Here is a 23,250-nt window from a genome sequence, read left to right on the forward strand (position 1 = left end):
AAAATATGTGAGCGAGTGTGGTATATATTTTTTAAATTTATCATACAGAGAACAAACGAGTTTCTCCTCAGAAATCCAACAGCTAGAAAATTCGATATCATCCTAGAAAATGCACGTTTCCGCGCCAAACGTTGTTTCACAATTAAAACTTGTCTCGTTCGTGGGACCCGTTAAAACTCAACCTAATTAACGATCGAAACTTTCCACAATTTCGAACGATCACCGTGAAATCAGTTGTTTTCAAGCGTTGTATTATATCGTAGCAACATTTCTGCTGATTTCTTGCTTTGGAATCAATTTCAGTTACTTTTCCAAAATCTAAAAAAAAGAAAAAAAAAGAAGAAGAAAGAAGAAAAGAAGAGTAGGGAAAAAGAAAAAGAAGAATAAGAGGAAGAGGAAACGTGGAATCGGAAGAGCCTATGGGGAGAGCGAGTTGTTTCGGCGAAAATGAAAAAAAGGAGGGAGAGAGAAAAAAAGGGAAATAGACGAAACGTTCCTCGACGAAGCCACGCGGGACAAAAGTATTGCACTGACCCGATTCAATCGTCGATGTTCTCGTTGGAGACGAGCTTAGGCTACGTATCCTATGAAACAATGGACGATTCTTCAACCTGTTAACCGGGCAAAACGAGGTACAAATCGTTACTTGTTTTTACGTATCGTTTTGTTTCTCTTCAAAATAATTAGTATTATGTCCGACGCTTTTATCACCGTGTGGTACATCAAAGTCAACGTCCATAGCAAAAATTAAGAAACACTCGATTTTTATCGATGTTAAGAATTTCTATTATATGAATTTATATATTTAGACAGCTATTTTCAAAAGTTGAAATATTCCATATCCATATTTTACAGCTTGGTTTTTCATCCATTTATGAAAAATTGAAAGCTGCACAGACGAACGGAATACATATAATACAGAAATTATCTTTATAGTATTTAGTAAAATAAAGCTGTGAGTATATTCAATTTGTTTCATTCTATTCCAGTTTATTCGTGAAAATGTACATCGGCGTGAACATGCTATTCATACTACGTATGATTGGATTAACCGATCGAGTAATAGTACAAATCCAGAAAAAATAGCATTTTCAGGTATATATCGAAGAAATAGCTTTAGTTCTTTAACTCAAGTCGTACTAAAACATTTCCTTTCAGCCATCAAATAAAAGCATAAAATATACAGAGATTGATATTGTAAAATATACATCGTAGAATAGCGTTTGTATAATGGAAATTAATTGAGATTTTACAAAGATTGTGTGTGCTTAATCAATTTCTTCCTAAAGACCTCTCATTGGATAGAGATTCTAGGCAAATGTAACGAAGCTGACGAAGTTTCTTGCTGATGTTTCCTTTCAATCCCTAGACAATTCCGAAGGACCAAATTAACCAAAGTTCAAACTGGCGAAAGTTAACATTTGGCCAGTGAGAAATGCGAAGAAACTTCAAGAAGGAGAGCTTAATTTTTACTTTAAGATATTATTCATGCAGGTTGTAGAATAAATTTAGAGAAATCGTGAAGTATCCTAGACAGATCAGGATTGTTTAAAAGCTAAATTCGTAGGTTTAAAGCATCGCCCGATGGCACGCGAATCGGGAAAATATTCTGCTGCATTATACTTTACAAACGTATACTATTTAGCAAGTGAAATAGCTTGCCACGTAAAATTTCCGATTTGAATAGACGCAAAATTGCATAAAGCTGTGACCTGAATTTCCCAAAATGGCGTGTTGTTTCGAAATACCAGGAAAACGTTATCTTTCCTATACGCTGCTGATATACTGATACATTCAATACCGAATCTCTAATTTTGTTATTGTCTACGAATACAATAATCTGATTTACCACGTTTACGTTGATAATTTATAACGGAATTGAACTTAATTCTACATTAATCGAAATTTAATGAAAATTATGTAGAGATTGTTTATATCAGAGTACGTTATGGAAAATCAATTTATGCTACGAATGTATTCAACTGGATGTTTTGAGAAAAAGCATTAAAAATATTCGATTATCTTCAAAATATCAGCGTCGCTGAATTTCTTACTTTGTATCGATATCACGAGAACGTGTTGGATTATTTCGAACCAAATTATTCTATCATCTGTTAAACAGAAACTTTTCTAATCTTAAAATTGCAAGTTAATAAAAGCAAGTCAGTTTCAGTTCAATCGTTTTTAATTCTTTCACGTGTAAATATTGTGAAATCATCATTTCTTCTTCATCTACAACATCGCTGTATAATATTGGTTGAAAGAAATTGAGTCGAAGAACAGCATGATCCAACAGCATCCAACGGTTTTGATTTTATGTATTGAAAATTTACGGGACAAGACCAACCATAAAATTAATCCTTCCTTAATCCTTGAATTGGAAATTTCTATTGCAAATTCGCATTTTTATGAATCCGAATCTAAAGATAGAATTAGAACAGATATTTATAGAATATTTTATATATTTTTGCACATTACGTGAATTCTATGCATCTTGAACTACCGTTTTTCTTCTTAAATCACAGACAATTTTTAAATCCAATTAAATCCGATCCAATTTTTAATTCCAATCTTAGCATTCAACACAATTTTACTACTTTTTCTGTATCGCATTCTTTTCATCAATAAAGTTTTTCAAAAAATATATATGTGAAGAGACACAAACATGAAGAAGAATCGAAGAGAGTAACAAGGTTTAATTTATTAATTATCATATTCTCTCGCTAATTATCCCCTCTGTCGTCATATTTCTGTTCTCGGATTTATCAGCGGCGCACAAAATGTTCAAACCGAAATTACACACACAAAAACGTCCAAGAATGTCCATAGCGTATCTCGAAAGTGACTGCAAGTCCCCGAGAGCTTGTTCAGCGAGGGTCAAAGGAGAGATTCGTAAGCTTAGCGACGCGAAGAAGCTGTTCCCGTAAGATAAAGCGATTTAAGTTCGTCAGACGACGGCTCGCGTTTAGGCTAGCGTTTCTCACGCTCGTTAAAACTTGCTAACGGAGCTTGAAGGACTCACGAATCGCGTGCACGCGGTCGAACGGTGAAAATCGAGGGAAAAATCGTCGAACGACCGAGTAAGTCACGGTACGTTGACTTTTTCCAGGTGAAGCTCTGGCTTCCGTCAAAGATCTCTACGCTCGTTAGGTCTACGTTTAGTATATTACTACGAATATTTCTTGGCAATGTATCATAAACTTTTCGACGTAAACATCGAAATAAAATTTATGAACGTGTGATTTATTCTTGGTCCGTTGGCAACGAATGATCTATTTGAATGACGCGGTGAGACATTTTGTTCTGGTATCATCTTATCTTTCATTTGATATTCACTGTTAATTATCAAGATAATAATTTACAGAATTAGCTCAACTTATTATTGATTTTTCTACCGAATGAAGAATCTGAGTTACGTAAATACAGTTTCTCGAATTCTGTTACTCGTAAATTTATTAGTAATGGCGATTTCGTGTTTTAAGGATTTTGCATTTAGATTTTAACGAAAATCTGGAATTTTCACGAATTGCGTATGCATGTCTTTAACAAAATTCCAACTTGCTTCCTGTAGCTTTATAAATATGCGATGCGTGCGGTACACAAATAAACTCAACTCGAATTGCTGCATGGGAAAGTTGGCGATGTAAAATTTTACCCTTTTATCGCGTTCCATTATCGCACATATCGTGATATTACGCTACATCATCGATCTACAAACATCGTTTTTATTTATCTAACAAGGTAACTGTGATAAAATTGATGTAATTATCCGCCTCTTTCGTGAAATTCTTCCAAAGCATACTCATAACAAACTATAATAAAATACTCTTGATTTACTCTTGATTGAAATACTCTTCATTTTCAACAATAACGTTTATTAAACTCTTAACAATTAACAACAAATAACGATTAACCACGATTAACGATTAACAGCAGTTAACGATTAACAACGATTAATAACAAATAACAATTAACACTGACTATCACGAGTCAATAACCGTTTCCCTGATTGTATTAGCTTCGCTTAACCTTTCGCACTTTGCAGCTCGGGGCAGAATGAATCTTTTGGTTCAGAACCAAACAGTTTCTTTCCTTTGTTGTTCCTCGATATCCCCACTACGCGCGCGTTTATTAGAAATCCGCGACAATTGCCGCGTATGCATTCTACCGAATAGTCAGCGAAAGAACCGTAGGGATATCGATGGTACATTGGGCCTGTCGGCCTTACGCTTTGAAGGTATAGCGCTTTGTGTCGCGAAGCCGCTGGAAATTTCCGTGGTCGAGTGCCGCCACTTACGTAATACAAACTATTCTACATGCAATTATTTCCTTAACTTTATCGTTTGTTTCAACTTCATATTGGGTTGGCAACTAAGTGATTGCGGATTTTGTCAATATTACCAAATGACAAAATCCGCAATCATTTAGTTGCCAACCCAATATACAGCGTGGTTGGTAACTGGTGGTACAAGCGGAAAGAGGGTGATTCTACGCGAAAAAAGAAGTCGAAAATATAGAATAAAAATTTTTCGTTTGAGGCTTTGTTTTTGAGAAAATCGACTTTGAATTTTCGCTCGGTACGCGTGCACTTTATCACGTCTCGTTATAACTGATCTCACTGTAGATCGTTGTCTCGATGGAAAAATTAAAAAAAAAAAAAAATAAATTTTTATTCTATATTTTCGACTTCTTTTCTCGCGTAGAATCACCCCCTTTCCGCTTGTACCACCAGTTACCAACCACCCTGTATATGTTTAACACAATAATATTTGGTCTCTTTCTATGCTGAAAATCCTGTCTTATGTTTTATTGCTGTCTGGTATTTTTTAAAGCATTCGCCAGTGTAAAGTCCTTCTATTTCACTGTCAAAGATCCTACGATAGGATTCTATCAACCCTATCTTCTTATTATAGCAATGTCATAAACATTATCGTAATAACAGCTATCTCTGTCTACATAAAATGTTTGAAGGGCGCAAATGAAATTCGTCGAATGAAATTTCTGCTCTCTATCTTCAACTTGGTGGAATAGATCTTTCGCTATCTCTCTGTTCACAAACAGTGAAATATACACATCTTTACACATAATTTTCCACCACTCTTGTTGCTCTATAGAAACTCTATAAAATAGTTCTGAAATGGATCTATAAAAAAGTTCCAAGTGTACACAAGTCATAGATAGAGTTACTACTCTTTTATACTTAAGAGAATTTCCGGAAGAAAATCTGCGAATAAAACAACAAGTTCGAATTTACCAGTCTCACTGTTTATCACCGATTCTTTATTCGCCGTGTTATCTCTCAGGTGGAATCTGATCGCAGACAGTCGGTTTCTTGCAACGAAAAATCAGAAAGTCGTAACGCGCCTAAATTCGCGTGTGTTTCTACAGTGCCGAGATGGAAGGGAATTAAAAAAAAAAAAAAAAAAAAAAAAAAAGGAAAGGAAGGGAAAAGAGCGGGTATCCAACGAACGCAACGCGCTCATATTTCATCATCGATACGCAAGCGACAAAAGCCTGGCTCCGTGATCTGTCACGGGTAAGAAGACTATTGAGAATCGAAGCGAGCGGCATTTCTATGCGGGCTGCTCCCTTTTGTATCGTCATCCTTCAATGTGCACGCTCGATAATAGGATTTTTCTCTTCCTTCTCTTTTTTACACCCTTTTCGAAGGCACACGATGATTCGACGCGAGAAACGGCCAGAGAATACAATTTCTAAGAGAGGGTTCAATGTTTTTTGGAAAGAGTGCATTTTTATATTTTTGTTTAAAGCACGTACGTTCCGTGTCCCTCGCTAGAAGGAGGTGGATACCGCTGATTTCTTTTTTTAAGCCTGCTGTTCCTCTTGAGTTTCCACGGCTCGAAGTGAAAATTACGCTATAGTAATTACACGGTGCATGCTTCACGAATTCTTTGTTTCGCGCCTTCTTGTGCAGGATACAAGGAATTTCGTTGAATTCTTCGTGCAATTACGAAGAGCGTAGAGATTTGAGAAACAGAATTCTAGCGATAAAAAGGGATCAACCCACACAGTTTCAACTACGTTCGCCGCTTGCGCGTGTATACAAACATAGAAATATTTTTAATATTTCCGCATTGCAAAAATTACTTTACGAATGGAACAGGAAATGTTATTAAAGAGGATCATCTTTTACAATTAAAGCTAAAAGGAAGCGAAGCTTGTATGTTCATAATGCAATACTTTCGCAGAGGTAAAAAATTCTTTGTTAGTGCTATGAAGTTTTTGTAAAAGTCGGCGAAAACTGACAGTTTTTACAGCCAGTGGAACAACGATTGAAACCTCCCTCAGTTTTATATGAACAGCCATTTGAATTTGCATAAGATCCCAGATATACGTACAATAGTATAGCGTACAATAGCGATCGATTTCACTTGCAACAGAATATACGTATGAATGTAATTCAGTTTTCAGATTTCGTTTCATATATAGTGGCTAAAAAAATATTTGCACACCGTTGTCTTATCATAGCGTCTATTAGCTTGTCCGAAAAGTTTCTTTCGTTTTATGAGGAAATAATAGACGCACAACGTTTTTTGTTTTATATTATTTTGTCGAATTACGTACGATCCGTTTTGTTCTGTTGAGATAAACACCGCGACATTTCACACACTTGGTTTCACGTTTATATGAAGGTACACTGTTGTAAAAAACACGTTTGCGAAAGAAGGACACTTTTCGGACAACCTAACACATACTAATTAATTACATCTAATTATATAAGTATAATAACTTCCGTATGAAAGTTCCCTATGATTCCTTTTTCCTATGAAAATATAGTGTAGAAGCTAGAAGATAAATAAACTGTAGATTTTTAGGATTTTTATGCAATCTCATATTTTTATTTGCTATATTAAGGAACTAAAGAAATAGAAGCTACATAAAAATTTGTTTCCTTAACTGATAATTACAAGTATTCCTCTTTGAATACTTTATGTATTCATTATACTTCATGCATCTGTGAAACTTTGCACGTTTAAATTTATTATGGATACATACAAATACGTAATCTACTGACAAAAGATGTTCTATTAGAAATGAATGACACTTATGTGCAAGTACATTTTGTAGCCACTGTAAGTTTTTGCCAATTTTTTTGTTTGAATATTCGATCATGCAAATTTTTATATGCAACCGACTTTACGATCTCATTACACCGTGGAAACTACTATAAAAATGGTCCTTCGAATAAGAATCGGGAGGGTCGTGTGCGTTTGACAGGCTGATTTTATCGCGCATCGATCTTAATGTTTGATGCTGGCTTATTATCGGGCTGCACGAGCCACTTTTACCGGCAATGCTGAAAGTAACGAGAATTTGTGGAGATGATGATGGCGGGCTCGCGATATTGGGATACTAACACGCCTTTTGTGATTTATTGCGTTTGTAATATGGAAGTTTCTTGTTTTTGTATCGTTTCTAGCCAATGATTCTCTAACCAATGGCATAAAACTGTCGTATAAATAGGAAATGTACGTTTTGGTTATTTTTCTCGCCGATTGCAATCGACCGTTGGGTTTCGATTCTGGAGTTTCAAAAATTTATTCAGATTTTATGGTTCAAAATATTTTCTGTATTTGTCGGCAATGCACGAATATAATAATATTACAATATGAAAAACAGCAAGTTTTATCTAAAATTGATTTTTCAATTATTAACGTGAAAATGATACAGAGATAGCAGAACAATTGAATATTTTTAGTACGACAAGTACATGGAAAATGAAAATCTTATTTTAGTTACAATGATCTAACCATCATCGCTAATCACTATCATTGTATTACAGTTAATAATCGAATTTACATTTTATTTCATAATCTCACAGTTAGATTTATTATCTTAGAATCATTTCTAATTTCATGGTCTATAATTTACATGTACATTCTTTATGATTCTTTTATATAATATAAATTTTCTTTTATACTATAACTCTTCGAACCTTTCCCAACTGCATTCACCCCATAACGCTAGATTTAACCACTAAAGTATAAAGCTTCTATCAAAGGAATGAAAATAAGAGACACATGAAAAAATATATAATGCAACGAAGAAAGCGACCCTGCAGCCATACACTCTGCAAATAATCATTCGAGTCCCAAGGATCTCTAAACTCGCTACGAAACGCGCAGGAATCTACAAAATTTCTATAAAAATTGCGGAAATCTCTACGAAAATTTCGACGTAAAATTAAAAAAATCTAAAATCCCTAGAAAACTCCGGTGAAATGTATGAAATTTCTATGGAAAAGCGGAAAAATCTAAAATTTCTATGAAACTCCGACGGATCTATAAAATTTCTACGAGAACACGAAAAATCTAAAATCTCCATGAAACTCGTGAGAAATCTACGAGATATCCATGCAGAAGCCAAAAAATCTAAAACTTGTCTGAAAAACAACGACATGTTAACCATTTTATTCGCTGTGACAGCGGCGATATTAAAAAATCTCCAATGGGTGAAAAGAAATTTTTCATTAAAACGCTACATTATATCCTCCATCATGCGAAGATGCCACAGATATTTGTAATCAAAAGATGTCTCTCGCTAATAACTACTTTCCGTTTCCCTCGAAGCGATCGCGCAAGTCGTCTGAAATCCAAGTGCACGGTAAAATTAAACGCGCGACACTCGCCGAAGCAAAACACGTTATTACCCTGGGAGCCATCAGCATCATACTCCTCTAATTGCCTCCGCCTTGTGAACATCCTCAACCGGAACGTGCATCCGCATGTACTATGCACGAGCATCGATGTCGATATCGCGACGATGAAGGTGGCTCGTGCACCATAATTGGCCCGCTAACTCACACGGTGTTTGCTCATAAAGGAGTCACGAGGGCTGAAGTTAGGTGTATTCCAGGGCTCTCGTTGGTGCATCGCGTTAATTATGGTGGAACGTGCAACTTGCATCGATCCGACGATTTCAAGGGAGTTGGCCAACTGAATTCGACGGATTGATGATCTCCCTTCCCGTTCAAATCGATTCATTAAGGATGCTGATTTTAGAAGAGAAGAAACGAAGAGGGGGTCCCCGATGGTTAATCGACCGTAATTAATACGTTTGACTGACACGTGAATTTTACATACGATTACTCGCGTTAATATTCGCACACGGCACTATCTCTGCATTTGTTGCTTACGAAAGGAGATGATTTATACATCGTGTTGATCATTCTATGAGAACATGAACCGTTTATCGTGCATTCAAAATATATGAACAATATCTTTCTAACAATAACGTTTGATTGAAGGGAAGAATATTAATCTTGATTGTAACCTTTGATACAAAAATATGATTTTAATCGTTCTAAGAAATTTAGTGAAAGACAAATGATTAGCGTGATAGTGAACGTGTTAAACAATGCATCACGCGTCACGTGTTCCTGACCCCAATATATCGAGAGCGTTGCATCGACTCTTTCTTTGAGACCGTAGTCCAAGGGGGAAAACAACGATGTTTCGGCCTTTTACGTTTGAGAGCGCCGTTTGGTAAAGGGGAACGTTCGATTGGTGTACGCTAGAGTGCTCGGTAATTACCTGTGTAGGGTGAAAGTTGGTTTCGATAATGGAGAGATTCGCGCTTCGAACTAGAAAATATGTGCAGCGAATACATTGATTCACGAAAATATTCGTATTCTTGTAGGCAGCTTTTACGAATATTATATTACGTGTATATATTTATGAAAAATTTCAAGGTACAAAAATGTACGAAATACACATAATATTACGTAATAATATTTATAAAAATACTTATATGAGATATGCAAAACGTACTCTGCTCGTTATAGTACTTAGTAGGTAAAATTTTCCAAGTTACATTTTTTAAATTATTTTTATAAATATATAAAGTTGCATAAGCATCCGCCGTCTAATTATGAATTAGAAATTTGAAATTTTTTTGTTATGAATTTGGAATTTTAAAACGTCACTAGCACTGTGTCGTGACTTGTTTAAAGTTAAAAAAAATGGTCATTTCGAAATGGAAATATGTACATATATTAAGAGATTTAAAATTGCTTTGTTTTTAACATCATTAAATAATTTTACCATTATTTAGCACAAATAACCAGATGAAATTGATTGCTGAATTTTTTAAAAAATATCTTCTTTTTTGCAATCGCATTGCATCTTATGAACTAATGATATACATACATACATACGTTTCTATACTTTTTCTATTCTATTCTAATATATCTATTCTAACGTACTACGTATATCTACCTTTTGGAAGGTTGGCTGGACTTAGAGCAGATTGCCTCTCTACAAACTTGACTCAATGGATAGTTAGCTACAGAATTTGATTTACTGTCAGATTTTGTGCAAGTTAAACTTGGCACAGAGTAATAACAAAGTGTACTGTAAACTAGTATAGTAAACTTAGAAGCTAATCTCTTTTAAATCCTTTGTACGCCTATGTATCTTTATAAATAGAAAATTATAAAAAAGAAGAAGTAATAAATGACTATTTCGTTTGAAGTTTTTCTTTCACACCTCTGCTTTGCATCATTTATAATTTTCGTGTTGTATCATTGAATTGTTTCTTCGTGAATACCATTAACTTTCAACGAGAACAATGATCTATCTGATTTCCTGTTAATTATACATACAATACTTCTCCTTTACTTCTCCTTTCATTACAAATAGACATAATCTTTGCGAAAATATTTGCAACAAAAACAAGTAATGCGTATAATCTCATGCTACTCATTTTCTTCTTCTACGTTTGATTAAAAACTCAAACGACTGTTTCGTTTTAAGCGACATCGACAATTAGACTACTATTTTGCCCCAAAGTACCGCATATATGTTATCAAATATCTTGTACAGCAATGTATTAATTACACATGCATTTCGTAATCAAATTCACGCAAACCACAAATTATCAAAACTCTCCGTTTATTGGGAAACCTACCGACAGAATCCCCAGAGACAATCCTAAAAATATTCCAATATTTACCATTGTGAAGGCATCAAAAGCTTCTATCGAAGAAGCCAATTCTAAACTATATTACAATCGACTGTTCTTCAATTTCCTGAGGATCGTGGCAGAACCAAGAAAACAAAAAAAAAAAAAAAAAAGCAAAAAGAAAAGGAAAAAGAAAAAGAGAATCTCCGCCCTTCCTTCCCTAGAGGAAAAGGCAACGAAAAGGGACCTTCAACAAGTCGCGAAGAACCGGTGGAGTGGTCCCGGAAAAGGAAACACTCGACTCGCGAGTATTTTGTTAATTAACATCGAAGCGACGACAGGGTTGGAAAGCAACGTCGAACGAGAGGCAGAAATCCAACGTTAGGGATGGGATCCAAGGGAGAGGATCCAACGGACTAATCCACTTGGCCGATGGAAAAGCGAGCAAGGGAAAAGCCGGACCAGCAATTTACCGTATTCACCGTGTATAACGTAATAGCTTGGCCTGACTCCAATAAATGAATACGAGCGAAGCTACGCGCGAGCAAAACACGTGATAGAATAAAAAGCGAAACGTTATTTCTACGCGTCGGTCGATGAAACTCTCGTCTCCACCGTACCGTTCTTTTCTATTCTTTTCATCCTTCTCTGTTCTTTTATTCTCATAATACCCTAACACGGGATACTGTAGTTCCTTTTGTCACCATAGGAGAATGCGTTACGCGATACAGATAAATTTTGGTATCTTTCGATGGGAGGTAGCTTTCTCGTTTGGACATTTTCTGGCTTCGGGCATTCGTGCAATTTATCGCCACCGGAGATGTACGGCGTAAAAACAGATCATTGCTGCAAGGGTTTTTGTTCCATAGTATAAACAAACGATATATAGTCTACACGGGGAAACTGAAAGTTGCATGATGGGAATATTTTTTGCTGGTGTTTGAGGTTTTGTTCCATTTCGTGAATGGAGGTGGTGATTTCAGGTTAGTTGTGAGATGTGGATGTTATACTAAAGTAAGTAGCCAATCTTTTGAGTGCTCACTAAAGTAACCAAATACGGTCGAAAAAGATCTTTACCCTTTTCATAATTGGAACTCCGACATTTGTATTTCACGTATATTGAAGGTGGTGGTGGTGATTTTACGTTAGTTACGCGATATGGATGTTATACCGAATAAACAATTGATTCTTTGAGTGCTCCTCTAAGATAAACAAATGTAGTCGAAGAAAATTTTCTAATTTTTTCTTTTTATAATTTCCACTCCAATGTATCTATTTCATATACATGGAAGATGTCTGTGGTGGTGGTGGTTTTAGGTTAATTATGATGGTTAAATATAGATAATTAAAGTAACCAAATATAGTGGAAGAAAAAGTTTTTTTTTTTAACTTCCTTACCCTGAAAATCTTCTTTCAATAATTTCCACGAATAGGTCGACAAAATCGTAAAATTCACCCCGTGAAATATTATATAACTAAAGCAACAGAAAACGGTAGAATTTTCGCGAGTCGAATACGTAATCAGAAATCGATAAATAATATTCAAAGGTGTGAAATGGAAGGTTTTAGGGAAAATTAGACGCCATTATCGAAGGAACTGGAATTTGCCCGACGAAAGAATTGTTGCGGCATTTTCGTTGAACACGTTTCACCGCTACTCGCTCGTCGAATAGATAAGAACGCAGCGCATCAGGAATTTCAAATGGTTCGCGGTGAGAAATTCATCTTGCGCAGTCTGTTAGAGATGATGAGTTCTAGATGGAAGAATTTCGATACCAGTCAGCTTCCATTTGGACTAGTTCAGGTAGACGATTAGAAGATAGTCTATCAAATATGAACGATCCTAATTGTCGTATTGTGGATTTAGTTCAGAAGATCATCCTGAACCTTCAGTTCATTCTGTCCTATAATACTATTCTACTGTCTGGAAATTATATCCAGATTAGGCTTCTGTCCTCTTGTTGCGTATCAAACAATCTCAGATGAAAATCTAATTGTTGGATGAGACTTAATTTAGATTAGATTATTACGTTTTTCTATTCTGTAATTTTTCTGTCTCATTTCTGGATCGTAAATTCTTCGTCTTTCTTTCATTCTGTAATCTTGTAACATACGCTTCACCAAAATACTTATTTTTATTCTGTCGAATTGTGACTCTATACACAACATTTACATACAAGTTCGTATCGTATCGTTCTTGCATTTTTAGCGGACAATTTTATTAGATATTACATTTCTATATAATTTATAAGATATTAAAATTTACTTTTTAATATTTTATCCTATCCGATGTTACCTATACACGTATTGTTATTCTTGACAGAATAAAATAAAATTTTGCTTAATGCGTATGGTACTTAGTTTCTACGAAAAATCTTGATTTCTTAAAACAGATGTCGATCAAGGAGAGCTTCGAAGCTGTCGTTCTATGCAAAGGTAGCACGGAAAGATATGACAAATCCGATTTTATCGATTTCCTGACTCATATGTCACTTGATAGCTAACACGAAATATTTGAATACAAAGTAGTTGGAAAAGGATATAATTTGACACTTTCGAAGATGTAAGACTTTCGAAACGAATATCATTATGTCATTTTATCTCGGTTAAACTAGTCTATGTATTTTAATCTGTTCATATATATTTTAAATGTTCAAGAGAATGACATAAACACGTGCATATTTATTTCTCAAAATCAAGCGGAAAGACAGCTTTAATATGCAATTGGTTGACGATATATTGAATTTTAACATTGCTCTTCTATAAAAGACGAGAAATGACTTATCATAGTTTCAACATCATTATGATCATACAACAGATTTATATATACAGGGTGGTTGGTAACTGGTGGTACAAGCGGAAAGGGGGTGATTCTACGCGAAAAAAGAAGTCGAAAATATAGAATAAAAATTTGTTTTTTTTTTATTTTTCCATCGAGACAACGATTTACAGTGAGATCCGTTATAACGAGACGTGATAAAGTGCACACGTACCGAGCAAAAATTCAAAGTCGATTTTCTCGAAAACAAATCCTCAAACGAAAAATTTTTATTCTATATTTTCGACTTCTTTTTTTGCGCAGAATCACCCCCTTTACGCTTGTACCACCAGTTACCAACCACCCTGTATATATACATACATCTTCAAAGTTTTCATCATATAATCTCATCATCCAAAACAAATACACGAAATGTAGAATTCGTGGCATTATCAAACTCTGCAGCACCCAATTCGCGTGTTTCTCACGGCAAATGGAACGAATATTAATATTTCAGAAACTGTTGTCCAATTTGCGGACTAGCGTTACAGAAGCACGCGAAATACGCCTGGAAGGTTTGTTTAAAAATGCAAACGAGCTTTGCATACCAAAGCGTTACGATTAGCGCGCGATAGAATTTTCTAGGGAACTACGTGTTGCATTAGAAAAGATATTGCCGTAAATGATCGTGCAGAAAACGCGACCTAAATCTTCCCCTAAATGATCTATGCTCGTTCTGAACGAAATGACACACGTTGAGCAGTTGAACAAATGATGGATGGTGAATTTAATGCGTTAAAATGATTAGATCAATGTCCGATAGATATTAAACAAGTGACTCACTGTCTGTCTTTTGTTTTCTATCGCAGTGTTCATTTTTACGAGCATATTTCATATTTGTCGTGTTGAGAGAAATCTTAAAATTTTGTTAAATAATTACGTTTAAGTGAACAAGTTTTAATTTAGAATAGTTTTAAAAACACGTTTTATCTTTCTAGAAGAACGATTATAAGATAATTTTTGTATTATAATATTCTTTAATATTCTAATTAGAATAATAAATGAAACAAAAATACAAGAAATTAATCGATTTAGATTTCGAATAGACTAAGTTTCGAAAAACATTGTGCAAGAAAATTTCACGAATATGGGAGTTAAATTGAAAAAGTGACACTGAAAGTTTGTATAACAGAATAGTATTATAATTTTATTCATTTAAGAATTCCTAATTTCTGACGCCTTTTAAGAACGTTTTCGTTAAAGATATATTCGAAAATATTTCTGATTAACAAGATCTACGAGTCGCAACAACATTAACACTGTTGTTTTACAACAATTTGTACAATCTTCATTTATCGTGAATATACAAGAGACATACAAAAATCAAGTGAAATCGATTTCTATTTTAATCTGAACTTCCTTCGCCAATTATTCCAAGCATCGCACGTTCCACAATTCTTTTATCTCTTGTGTGAGAGCAAAACTCCCTAAACAACCTCGATCTTACCATCGTAAGAAGGTCATTAAATTAGATTCACCTCGATAACGAAAACTCTCCGATCCATTCACGAAATCGGATTCGACGAAAGTTTCGTAGCACGAAGTTCCTTTAGTACTTTTCGACTCTGCACGAGTCTCACACGTAATCGTTCGTAATCGTTTCCCGGCCGATCTCGAAGGGACGTGTGTTGACCAGGCGGAACTTCGTTGCTGTTGTACCGTTTTCCATCTCCCGCCGTCTCTCTGGAGACTTTTCCTCTAATAGCATCAGCTACTACTACTAGTCAATCACTACATTTCCAAGATAGAAAACTTTTATGTTATATCGAACTCTATGTTTTAGATAATATAAAACATATATTATTTTATGTTTTATATAACAAAACATTTTGAAATTTCTTTAGCATCGCATGAAACCGAGACTGTTACGGTTATATCGATCAAATTTGAAAGCAATCTGAAAATGTATATAGAAGTTACGAAATATTCATTGCAAACACATACCTGGTAATTAATTAACGATATAAATGGCCATAATTAGGAACATAATAAATGTTAAGTACGATCGCACTGAAAGTTAAGGTTTATTAACATAATGACTGAGGTTTATTGAAGTAATTGACCGTTTAAATACTTCTGTGCCCGCTGCGAAATATCTATGCGTATACATGTGTGAAATATCCTGCAATTTCCAGACTAGTTGCAAACTGTGCTAATATAATCGTGATGCCTCATGTAACACGTTTGACATATTCACAAAAGATTTCTAGAAGCGATCGAATATTTTTGTGAGCTCGTGTGTGCTTCTGATTCTCTGTGAGACGAGTAATTGTAATGGCGAGATTATTAACATGTATGCAATTTGTAATTTCACCGAAATCTTACAACATAAAACACGAGACTGTGTTTTAACTAAAGCGACGAATAAATTCCGACAAATAAAGGGATTATCATTAGTCATTCCGTTTGTACATTCGTAATGCAACAAAACATGATTTAAACATGTCTGGATAACCACTTAATGGTTAGGAAGATGAGTTTTCTTGCGAGATCAAAAACGTTCCCACGACAGCGTTTGGAAAGCTGCCAAAAGGTTTTCAAAAGCTGTAAATTTCTTCGCGTCTAATGCATCTCTGACATAGGAATTCACGTCTAAAAACAATCGTCGGTATTTCAACCACCAAATATATTTTAGTCTTCGCGTGTACTTTCTACAATAATAGCAATGTTTTTGAAGTCGTCGATGAAGTCACGAAATTGATCATTAGGCTAGTTCAACTATTTACTCATTGATTATTTCTAATAGCAAAATTATTTCTCTCAATTATTTTCCTACATATATATATATATATATATATATATATATATATATATATATATATATGTAGTATCGTGAGTGAGAGGCCTGGGAGTTGGCGGGTGAACCGCGTGAAGTGTCGCGAGAGCCGAGGCGTTAGGCGTTTGTTTTTTCTATCGCGTAGTTTTGGAAAGAGTAGGCCTACGTGATCTTGCCCACGAGCGGTTGCCAAGCGACGGAAAAGAGGGGGAATCAACAGTCAGTTGTTGGCGTGTGGCGTGACCGAGAGAGTGTGGATTGCATTTTGTAAAAAGTCGAGTCGTTATCTAATTATTTAATTGTGCTGTTTTCTGTATGTTTGGTGTGAATAGTTCAGGTTGAACTACAATCGTCTTTTCTGTCAAATCAACATCTGTATCATCCATTCCTTGTAAATATATTATATCACGATATTACATTTTTTGGGGGCTCAGCCGGGATTGGACAAGACAGAAAACGAAACGGTTTAACAGAGCTATTCGCGCTAGTTGTGAGTTTACCGGTACGCGGTGCGGTAAAAGACGATATCGTTGACCATTTAAGTTGGTGTAGTGTGAAAAAATGGCTAACGTCGGGGACGAACGATTGTCGGGTGAAGAAGGTTCGACGCTGGAGGAGCTGAGAAGTAAGCTCGCGCGAATGAACCTCCCTATATCGGGCGCGAGGTCAGTGCTGATTGCGAGGCTGAATCGGGCGTGTAGGGCTGGACAATCGTATCCTAAGGGAGCGACGGGCGGTGAAGAGCCAACCGGTCAACGAGATTTAGAAAATGTACAGAGAGCTGAGCGTGATTGTAACGAAGACGAAAATGTTGAGAAAATGAATACGAAGGAGTTGAAAGAGCGCCTTGCTAGTTTGGGTTTAAAAACGACGGGAAGAAAAGCAGAATTACGCGCACGACTACAAGCGGCCATGGACGGTAACGATGTTTCGTCGGAAGAAGAAAGCGACGACGAAAGTGAGGACGAAGATGACAAAAAATACGCAAGAAGACACAAGAGAGGTACGCGAAGGGTGTATCAGGACCGTGATGAATATTGTCGAAGGGCATGTGTTGGTTCGACACTGAGTTTCAGAGACGTCGAAGATGCATTAGAGTCGTTTAGTGGCAACAAAGGTGAAAATGTCGAACGATGGTTCGAGTCGTTCGAGGAAGTCGCTGATACGTGCATGTGGTCGGATGGACAGAAGACAGTCTACGCGAGGAAGCTGCTGAAGGGATCAGCGAAAATATTCGCGAGCTTCGAGTGTCACGCCAGGACTTGGCATGAGTTGAAGAGGGGGCTAGTGAAAGAATTTTCGAGGAAAGTTAACAGTAGGCAGGTACATCAGAAACTTGAAGAAACAAAAAAGGAGAGTGATGAAGCATGTTTGGCTTACATGTACCGCATGCTCGAAATAGCCAGCCATGTGGACATAGAGGAGGAAGCAAAGGTGGAATACATAGTGGATGGAATAATAGACGACGAGAGAAATAAGGCTATATTATACGGCGCTACGTCAATCAAAGAATTGAGGAAGAGGTTAGTGATGTACGAAGAGCAGAAGAGTCGCAGAGTAAAGTCGATCGTGAAGCCGGCTAAAACCGAGAAGAAAGAGAAGCTCAGTCAATCTGCAGATGTAATGAAGAAAAGAAGATGCTTCATTTGTGGTAGTGAGGATCATCTAAGTGTTAAGTGTCCGGAGAGAGGAAAAGGTGTTAGGTGTTTCGAGTGCGGCGGATTTGGACATGTTGCAGCGAGGTGTACGGCGCGACCGAAAGAGACCTGCGTAGTGTCAAGATCCGAGAAGGGGAAGTATATGAAGGAAGTGATGATAGATGATTGTAGGTTTGTGGCATTAGTGGATACGGGTAGTGATCTCACATTCATTCGATCAGACGAGTATGCGAGGTTAGGGTCACCACCGCTAGGTAAATGTAAACTTAAGTTCGACGGTCTTAGTTCCGCTGGCAATGAGACCTGGGGTGAATTCACCAAGGTAATGTTGGTTGATGGGTATAAACTGCCAATCACTTTACACGTTGTTTCGAACAAAATATTGACGAAGCACGGCATGTTGTTGGGCACTGATTTTCTGGATCAGGTAGAATTACGGGTTAAGCGAGGCGAAGTGACTTTCTTGCGGCTTGACGAACAGACTAACAAAGACGTGCCGGATATATTTAGAATCAACGCGATAGAACAGACTGATGAAATAGACCTAACACACGTGCAGGAACCGCATTATCGGGAAGCAATTCGCGATATCATTAAGGGGTATAAGCCGGAGAAAAAGCGGGACGTTGGGATAACGGCAAAAATCGTGTTAAAGAGTGACAAACCTGTGGTTCGAAGGCCGCGAAGATTGGCACCTTCGGAGAAAAAAGAGGTGGACGAGTTGATGGAATTATGGAAGCAGGAGGAGGAGAAGGCTCAAGTTAAACGGAAGAAAGAAGCTGTTGAGAAAGAAGAACGGGAGAAACGTGAAAAAGAGCGACGAGACAGGCGTGATGGCAGTAACACTAAAGACGATCAAGACGGCGATCTTGGTAGTCCCACGTCTCATAAAGGTCGCAGTAGTAGTACCGGAAGTAGTAGAAGAGACAAAAGGCGGTCTAAATCTAGATCTAAGGAACGAGAGAGGGATCGTCAGAGAAGCGACAGAGATCGTGATAGAGATAGAGATCGAGAAAGAGATAGAGAAAGAGAAAGAGAAAGAGACCGTGACCGCGAAAGAGAGCGTGAAAGAGAACGTGAAAGAGATAGAGAAAGGGAAAGGGACAGGGAACGAGAAAGAGAACGTGAAAGAGAAGAAGCAAGGAAAACTGAAAGAGAAATTATGCGTGAAAGGGAGGAAGAGGAAGAGGCGAAGGAGAGGAAAAAGAACGAAAGAAGAGCGAGAGAAAAAGAAGCAGCTTATCAAGAGCGTTTGAGAGCATGGGAGACGCGGGAACGTCGCAAACAAAAGGAATATGAGAAAGAAGCGGAGAAACGCAGAGCAAAACGGGAAGCGAGAGAAAGGGAAGCAAAACGCATCAGATGACAGCGAGATAGAAGGCAACATCTGAGGGCAGATGTTATTGCAGGATGGCCGAGTGTAGTATCGTGAGTGAGAGGCCTGGGAGTTGGCGGGTGAACCGCGTGAAGTGTCGCGAGAGCCGAGGCGTTAGGCGTTTGTTTTTTCTATCGCGTAGTTTTGGAAAGAGTAGGCCTACGTGATCTTGCCCACGAGCGGTTGCCAAGCGACGGAAAAGAGGGGGAATCAACAGTCAGTTGTTGGCGTGTGGCGTGACCGAGAGAGTGTGGATTGCATTTTGTAAAAAGTCGAGTCGTTATCTAATTATTTAATTGTGCTGTTTTCTGTATGTTTGGTGTGAATAGTTCAGGTTGAACTACAATCGTCTTTTCTGTCAAATCAACATCTGTATCATCCATTCCTTGTAAATATATTATATCACGATATTACATATATATATATATATATGTATAGTTTCAGCCATAAGCTGACAGAATATAGCGAGGAAACTAATTAATCTAGATCTGAATACAAAGTTTACAAATTAAATGAATTAATTGCCTATACATATTCTTGCACTTGTATTAAAATTCTCTCATTTAAATCATCGTATTAGATAAGAATTTTGCTCTTCATTGTAGATTTGCAACAGATTATTCCTAAACACATATAATACAATGCCGACCATAATCATTAGGCTGTTACGTTAACTTAAATCGTATACCTTCCACTGCTTTCGCTTCTCAATTATTTTAGTATTAATTTTTATTCATATTGCCTTACGATGTAACATACTAAACGAAGAAAAATTTGTTAGAATTTTGCTACAACTGTAACGAGTAAATAGGTAATCCTAATACTTACCAATAGCCGGCAGTATGTGCGTGTGTGTGTGCATTTTAATGTATCTTAGAACGAACTAATGTTACAATTTAAAAATTTAAAAAATTTAAAATTAAAAAGTTTAAAAATCGTCCTAGCATATCCTACTATATTCGTCATCCCCTAAAAACGACAAGAATATTCGACGTTGAAGGGGCTCTGCACTCGTAAAAATCACTTTTTCAAAACCAGTCCACCATCGTAAAAGTCCATAATGTCTTCCTGAGCGAGCGTGCTAGAGGTTTATCTCGAGTACAAGATCGCGTGGCACAGCTCCCAGGAAACCAATAGCAAACGTTAAACGGGATGGGTTACAACCCTCGTTCGAGCCGAATCGTGATCAAATACATCTCGAGCAAAGGCGCCCGTTCAAAGGGGCGATTTCTCTCGCCGTAACCTCCGTGGAATCTCTGCGGTTAACGAGCCCGGAAACCGATGACACGAACATCCCCACGGAAGACGCGTTAATTAATCGATGTAATTGAATATTGTTCGCCGCAATCCCCTAACGTGTTCCACAGACGTTTTACACTTATCGTGTAGAGCTGATTGCACACGTGACCGATGAGTTTGTTTGTCTTCGTTGATAAAGAAGAAAGAAGAGAGAAACGAGAAAGAGGAACGGAGTGGTATACGGATGAATAAAAAGTCGATTGAAGAAAGGGAGAACATTTAATTGGACTAATCGGTGTTATGTAATTTTCTATTGTATTATTTAATACTGTAATATCATATTAGTATCATAACAAAGATTGGGAGGAAAGGAAACTTAAAGGGTAAAAGGGAAAGGAAAGAGAAGGAAGCAAAGAAAGATTTCCTCCATATTTCATATACTAATATTATAATAAAACTTGGGAGGAAAAAGTTTAAGGGGGAAACGAGTGGAAAGCAAAGAAAGCAAAAGGAAATCTCTTGCATATTTCGTATGTTAATATTACAATAAGAATTGGAGGGAAAAAATTTAGTGATGAAAAGGGAGGAGACTACTTCTAATTATTAGTTTGTCATTAATTTGCATACTTTGGTAATATTCCTATACTGTTACTGTACATCGACCAAAATATTAGGTTGTCCGAAAAGTTTCTTTTGTTTTATGATAATAAACGCACAACGTTTTCAGTTTTATATTATTTTGTTCTGTTGAGATAAACACCACGACATTTCACAGACTTGGTTTCACGTGTTGTAAAAAAACACGTTTGCGAAAGAAAGACACTTTTCGGACAACCTAATACATGCTACAATACTTGAGGATCCAGCAACAGCGAGCAAAGAAGTTTCCAAGACAACGAGAATTAGCGAGATCCGTTCGATTTCACTCGAAAGTAGGAAATCCACGAGGCGTAATCCACGGCGATTATCAAAGTCAATTAGCGCCAACGGCAAGAGTCCATCAATAAGCGAGAAAGAATCGGGCCGTGTAATCCTTGACACCGTGCACCAGCTTAATGGTTTAATTTATAACCCTAACTATTCACCAGAAATTTCCACCCCTTCGCTGTGAAACATCCCAAGAGCGATATTTTAACGTGAGGACGCGATTCACCGCAAGAAATCTTCCCCTTTTTCGTGAGAAAGATTAAAAAGAGAAGGAGAAATATACGTCTTCGTGAATCATTGTCTTTGACGTGAATTTATCGGTGAGGCTGAATGGTGGATTCACTTTTCAGGAAGCTAGGTTTTGGTGTTTAAAATCTGCGAGCTTCGTTTGCATCGAATGGAAATTAAAGGCGTTACATATTCATGCCCTGTTCGCTGCTTCTCTTGTAAATACGCACCCTCTTTCGCTGTACTTTGTACGTGATTTTTTTTCTCTTCTGGTTCCTCCTTTTTCTCTTTGTTTGTTGGCTTTTAGTAGATTTCTTTTAGAAAGTAGAATAGCAGGGGTAGATAGACGTTTCGCGGTTCTTGCTTCTAATTGGCAGTACTGGCGAGCTTTTTGAATGTAGATTGCGAAATTGTATTCTGTTTTTCTGCTTTTGCTTATTTCTTCACTTAAGTCAATTCGTTTCGTTTGGCAAAGTTATGATTATTTTATGGAATAGATAAAGAAGAAGACTAAAGCGAGAAGAATTTACAAAGAGCTTTAAGTTATGATGCTTCTACATTATACTTATATGTATAGTACCCTATCTTCTGATGTTCTGCACGAGAATATTCCGTCATTTTTAGTTATAATAGAATGTATAAAAAGCATCGTTATTGCTTTCAAGGATTTATATGGAAAACACAGAAATTTTAGTACTGTGTAATTGATTAATCTATTTTATGTAACTATATCGATCATAATCGATTAATTTATTTTACATGTAGATATGCATGGCTAGTCTATGGTAAATCATATTGTAGCTAGAGAAAATAATTTTGGCAAACTGAAGAATCCAAAGGAATCTAATAGACGTTGACTCATAATCCAGATTTAACGTATCAACATGCGATGATTAAATAATTTTCTGCTAAAGATAAAGAATTCCAACGATAAAACGAAAAAAAGTGCAACTATAACGAAAACACTGAAGTTTTAGCAATTCGAAAGTTTTGAGAACCGGTCCCTAATCCTATTTGGTGGAACCAGAAAGTGACGCTGGAACGTTTTAGGTCCATCGTATGTAAGTTCCAAGCACAATGCACGTACCAGTTGGAAAAGGCAATATTATTCCGTGAGAAACGTCGCGGTAACAAAATACCGACCCATTCGACTGAAAAACCAATTCGTACTCCGTTCCTACACATGGTCCACGGCCAGTTGTGTTTTATCTTGGACGTTGGAAAATGCTTCATTCCAAGATAGCCGCTTGTACGGCGAAAGAAAGAAAAATAGCAATTGCCTGGTGTCCACCTTTCCTATCCAGCG

At 36.7% G+C, this 23,250-nt stretch overlaps 2 protein-coding genes and 1 long non-coding RNA gene across 7 annotated transcripts in view; 2 read left to right on the top strand and 1 right to left on the bottom strand.

The window, feature by feature from the left end:
• LOC138179749 (monocarboxylate transporter 10) overlaps positions 1–23,250 on the top strand; it is a 327,517-nt gene that overhangs the window by 26,761 nt on the left and 277,506 nt on the right. The gene's annotated exons all lie outside the window — the stretch shown is intronic.
• The window catches only part of LOC138179758 (uncharacterized), a 48,772-nt gene that overhangs the window by 11,522 nt on the left and 14,000 nt on the right, over positions 1–23,250 (bottom strand). The window lies entirely within an intron of this gene.
• LOC138179762 (uncharacterized) lies at positions 16,815–19,541 on the top strand. The gene has a single exon (XM_069112888.1). The coding sequence runs from the start codon at positions 17,079–17,081 to the stop codon at positions 19,539–19,541; it is 2,463 nt and encodes an 820-aa protein (XP_068968989.1). The 5' UTR covers positions 16,815–17,078.

This window comes from Bombus flavifrons, chromosome 5 (assembly GCF_040668555.2).
Source record: "Bombus flavifrons isolate JBK064 chromosome 5, iyBomFlav1_principal, whole genome shotgun sequence".
Lineage (NCBI taxonomy): Eukaryota > Metazoa > Arthropoda > Insecta > Hymenoptera > Apidae > Bombus > Bombus flavifrons.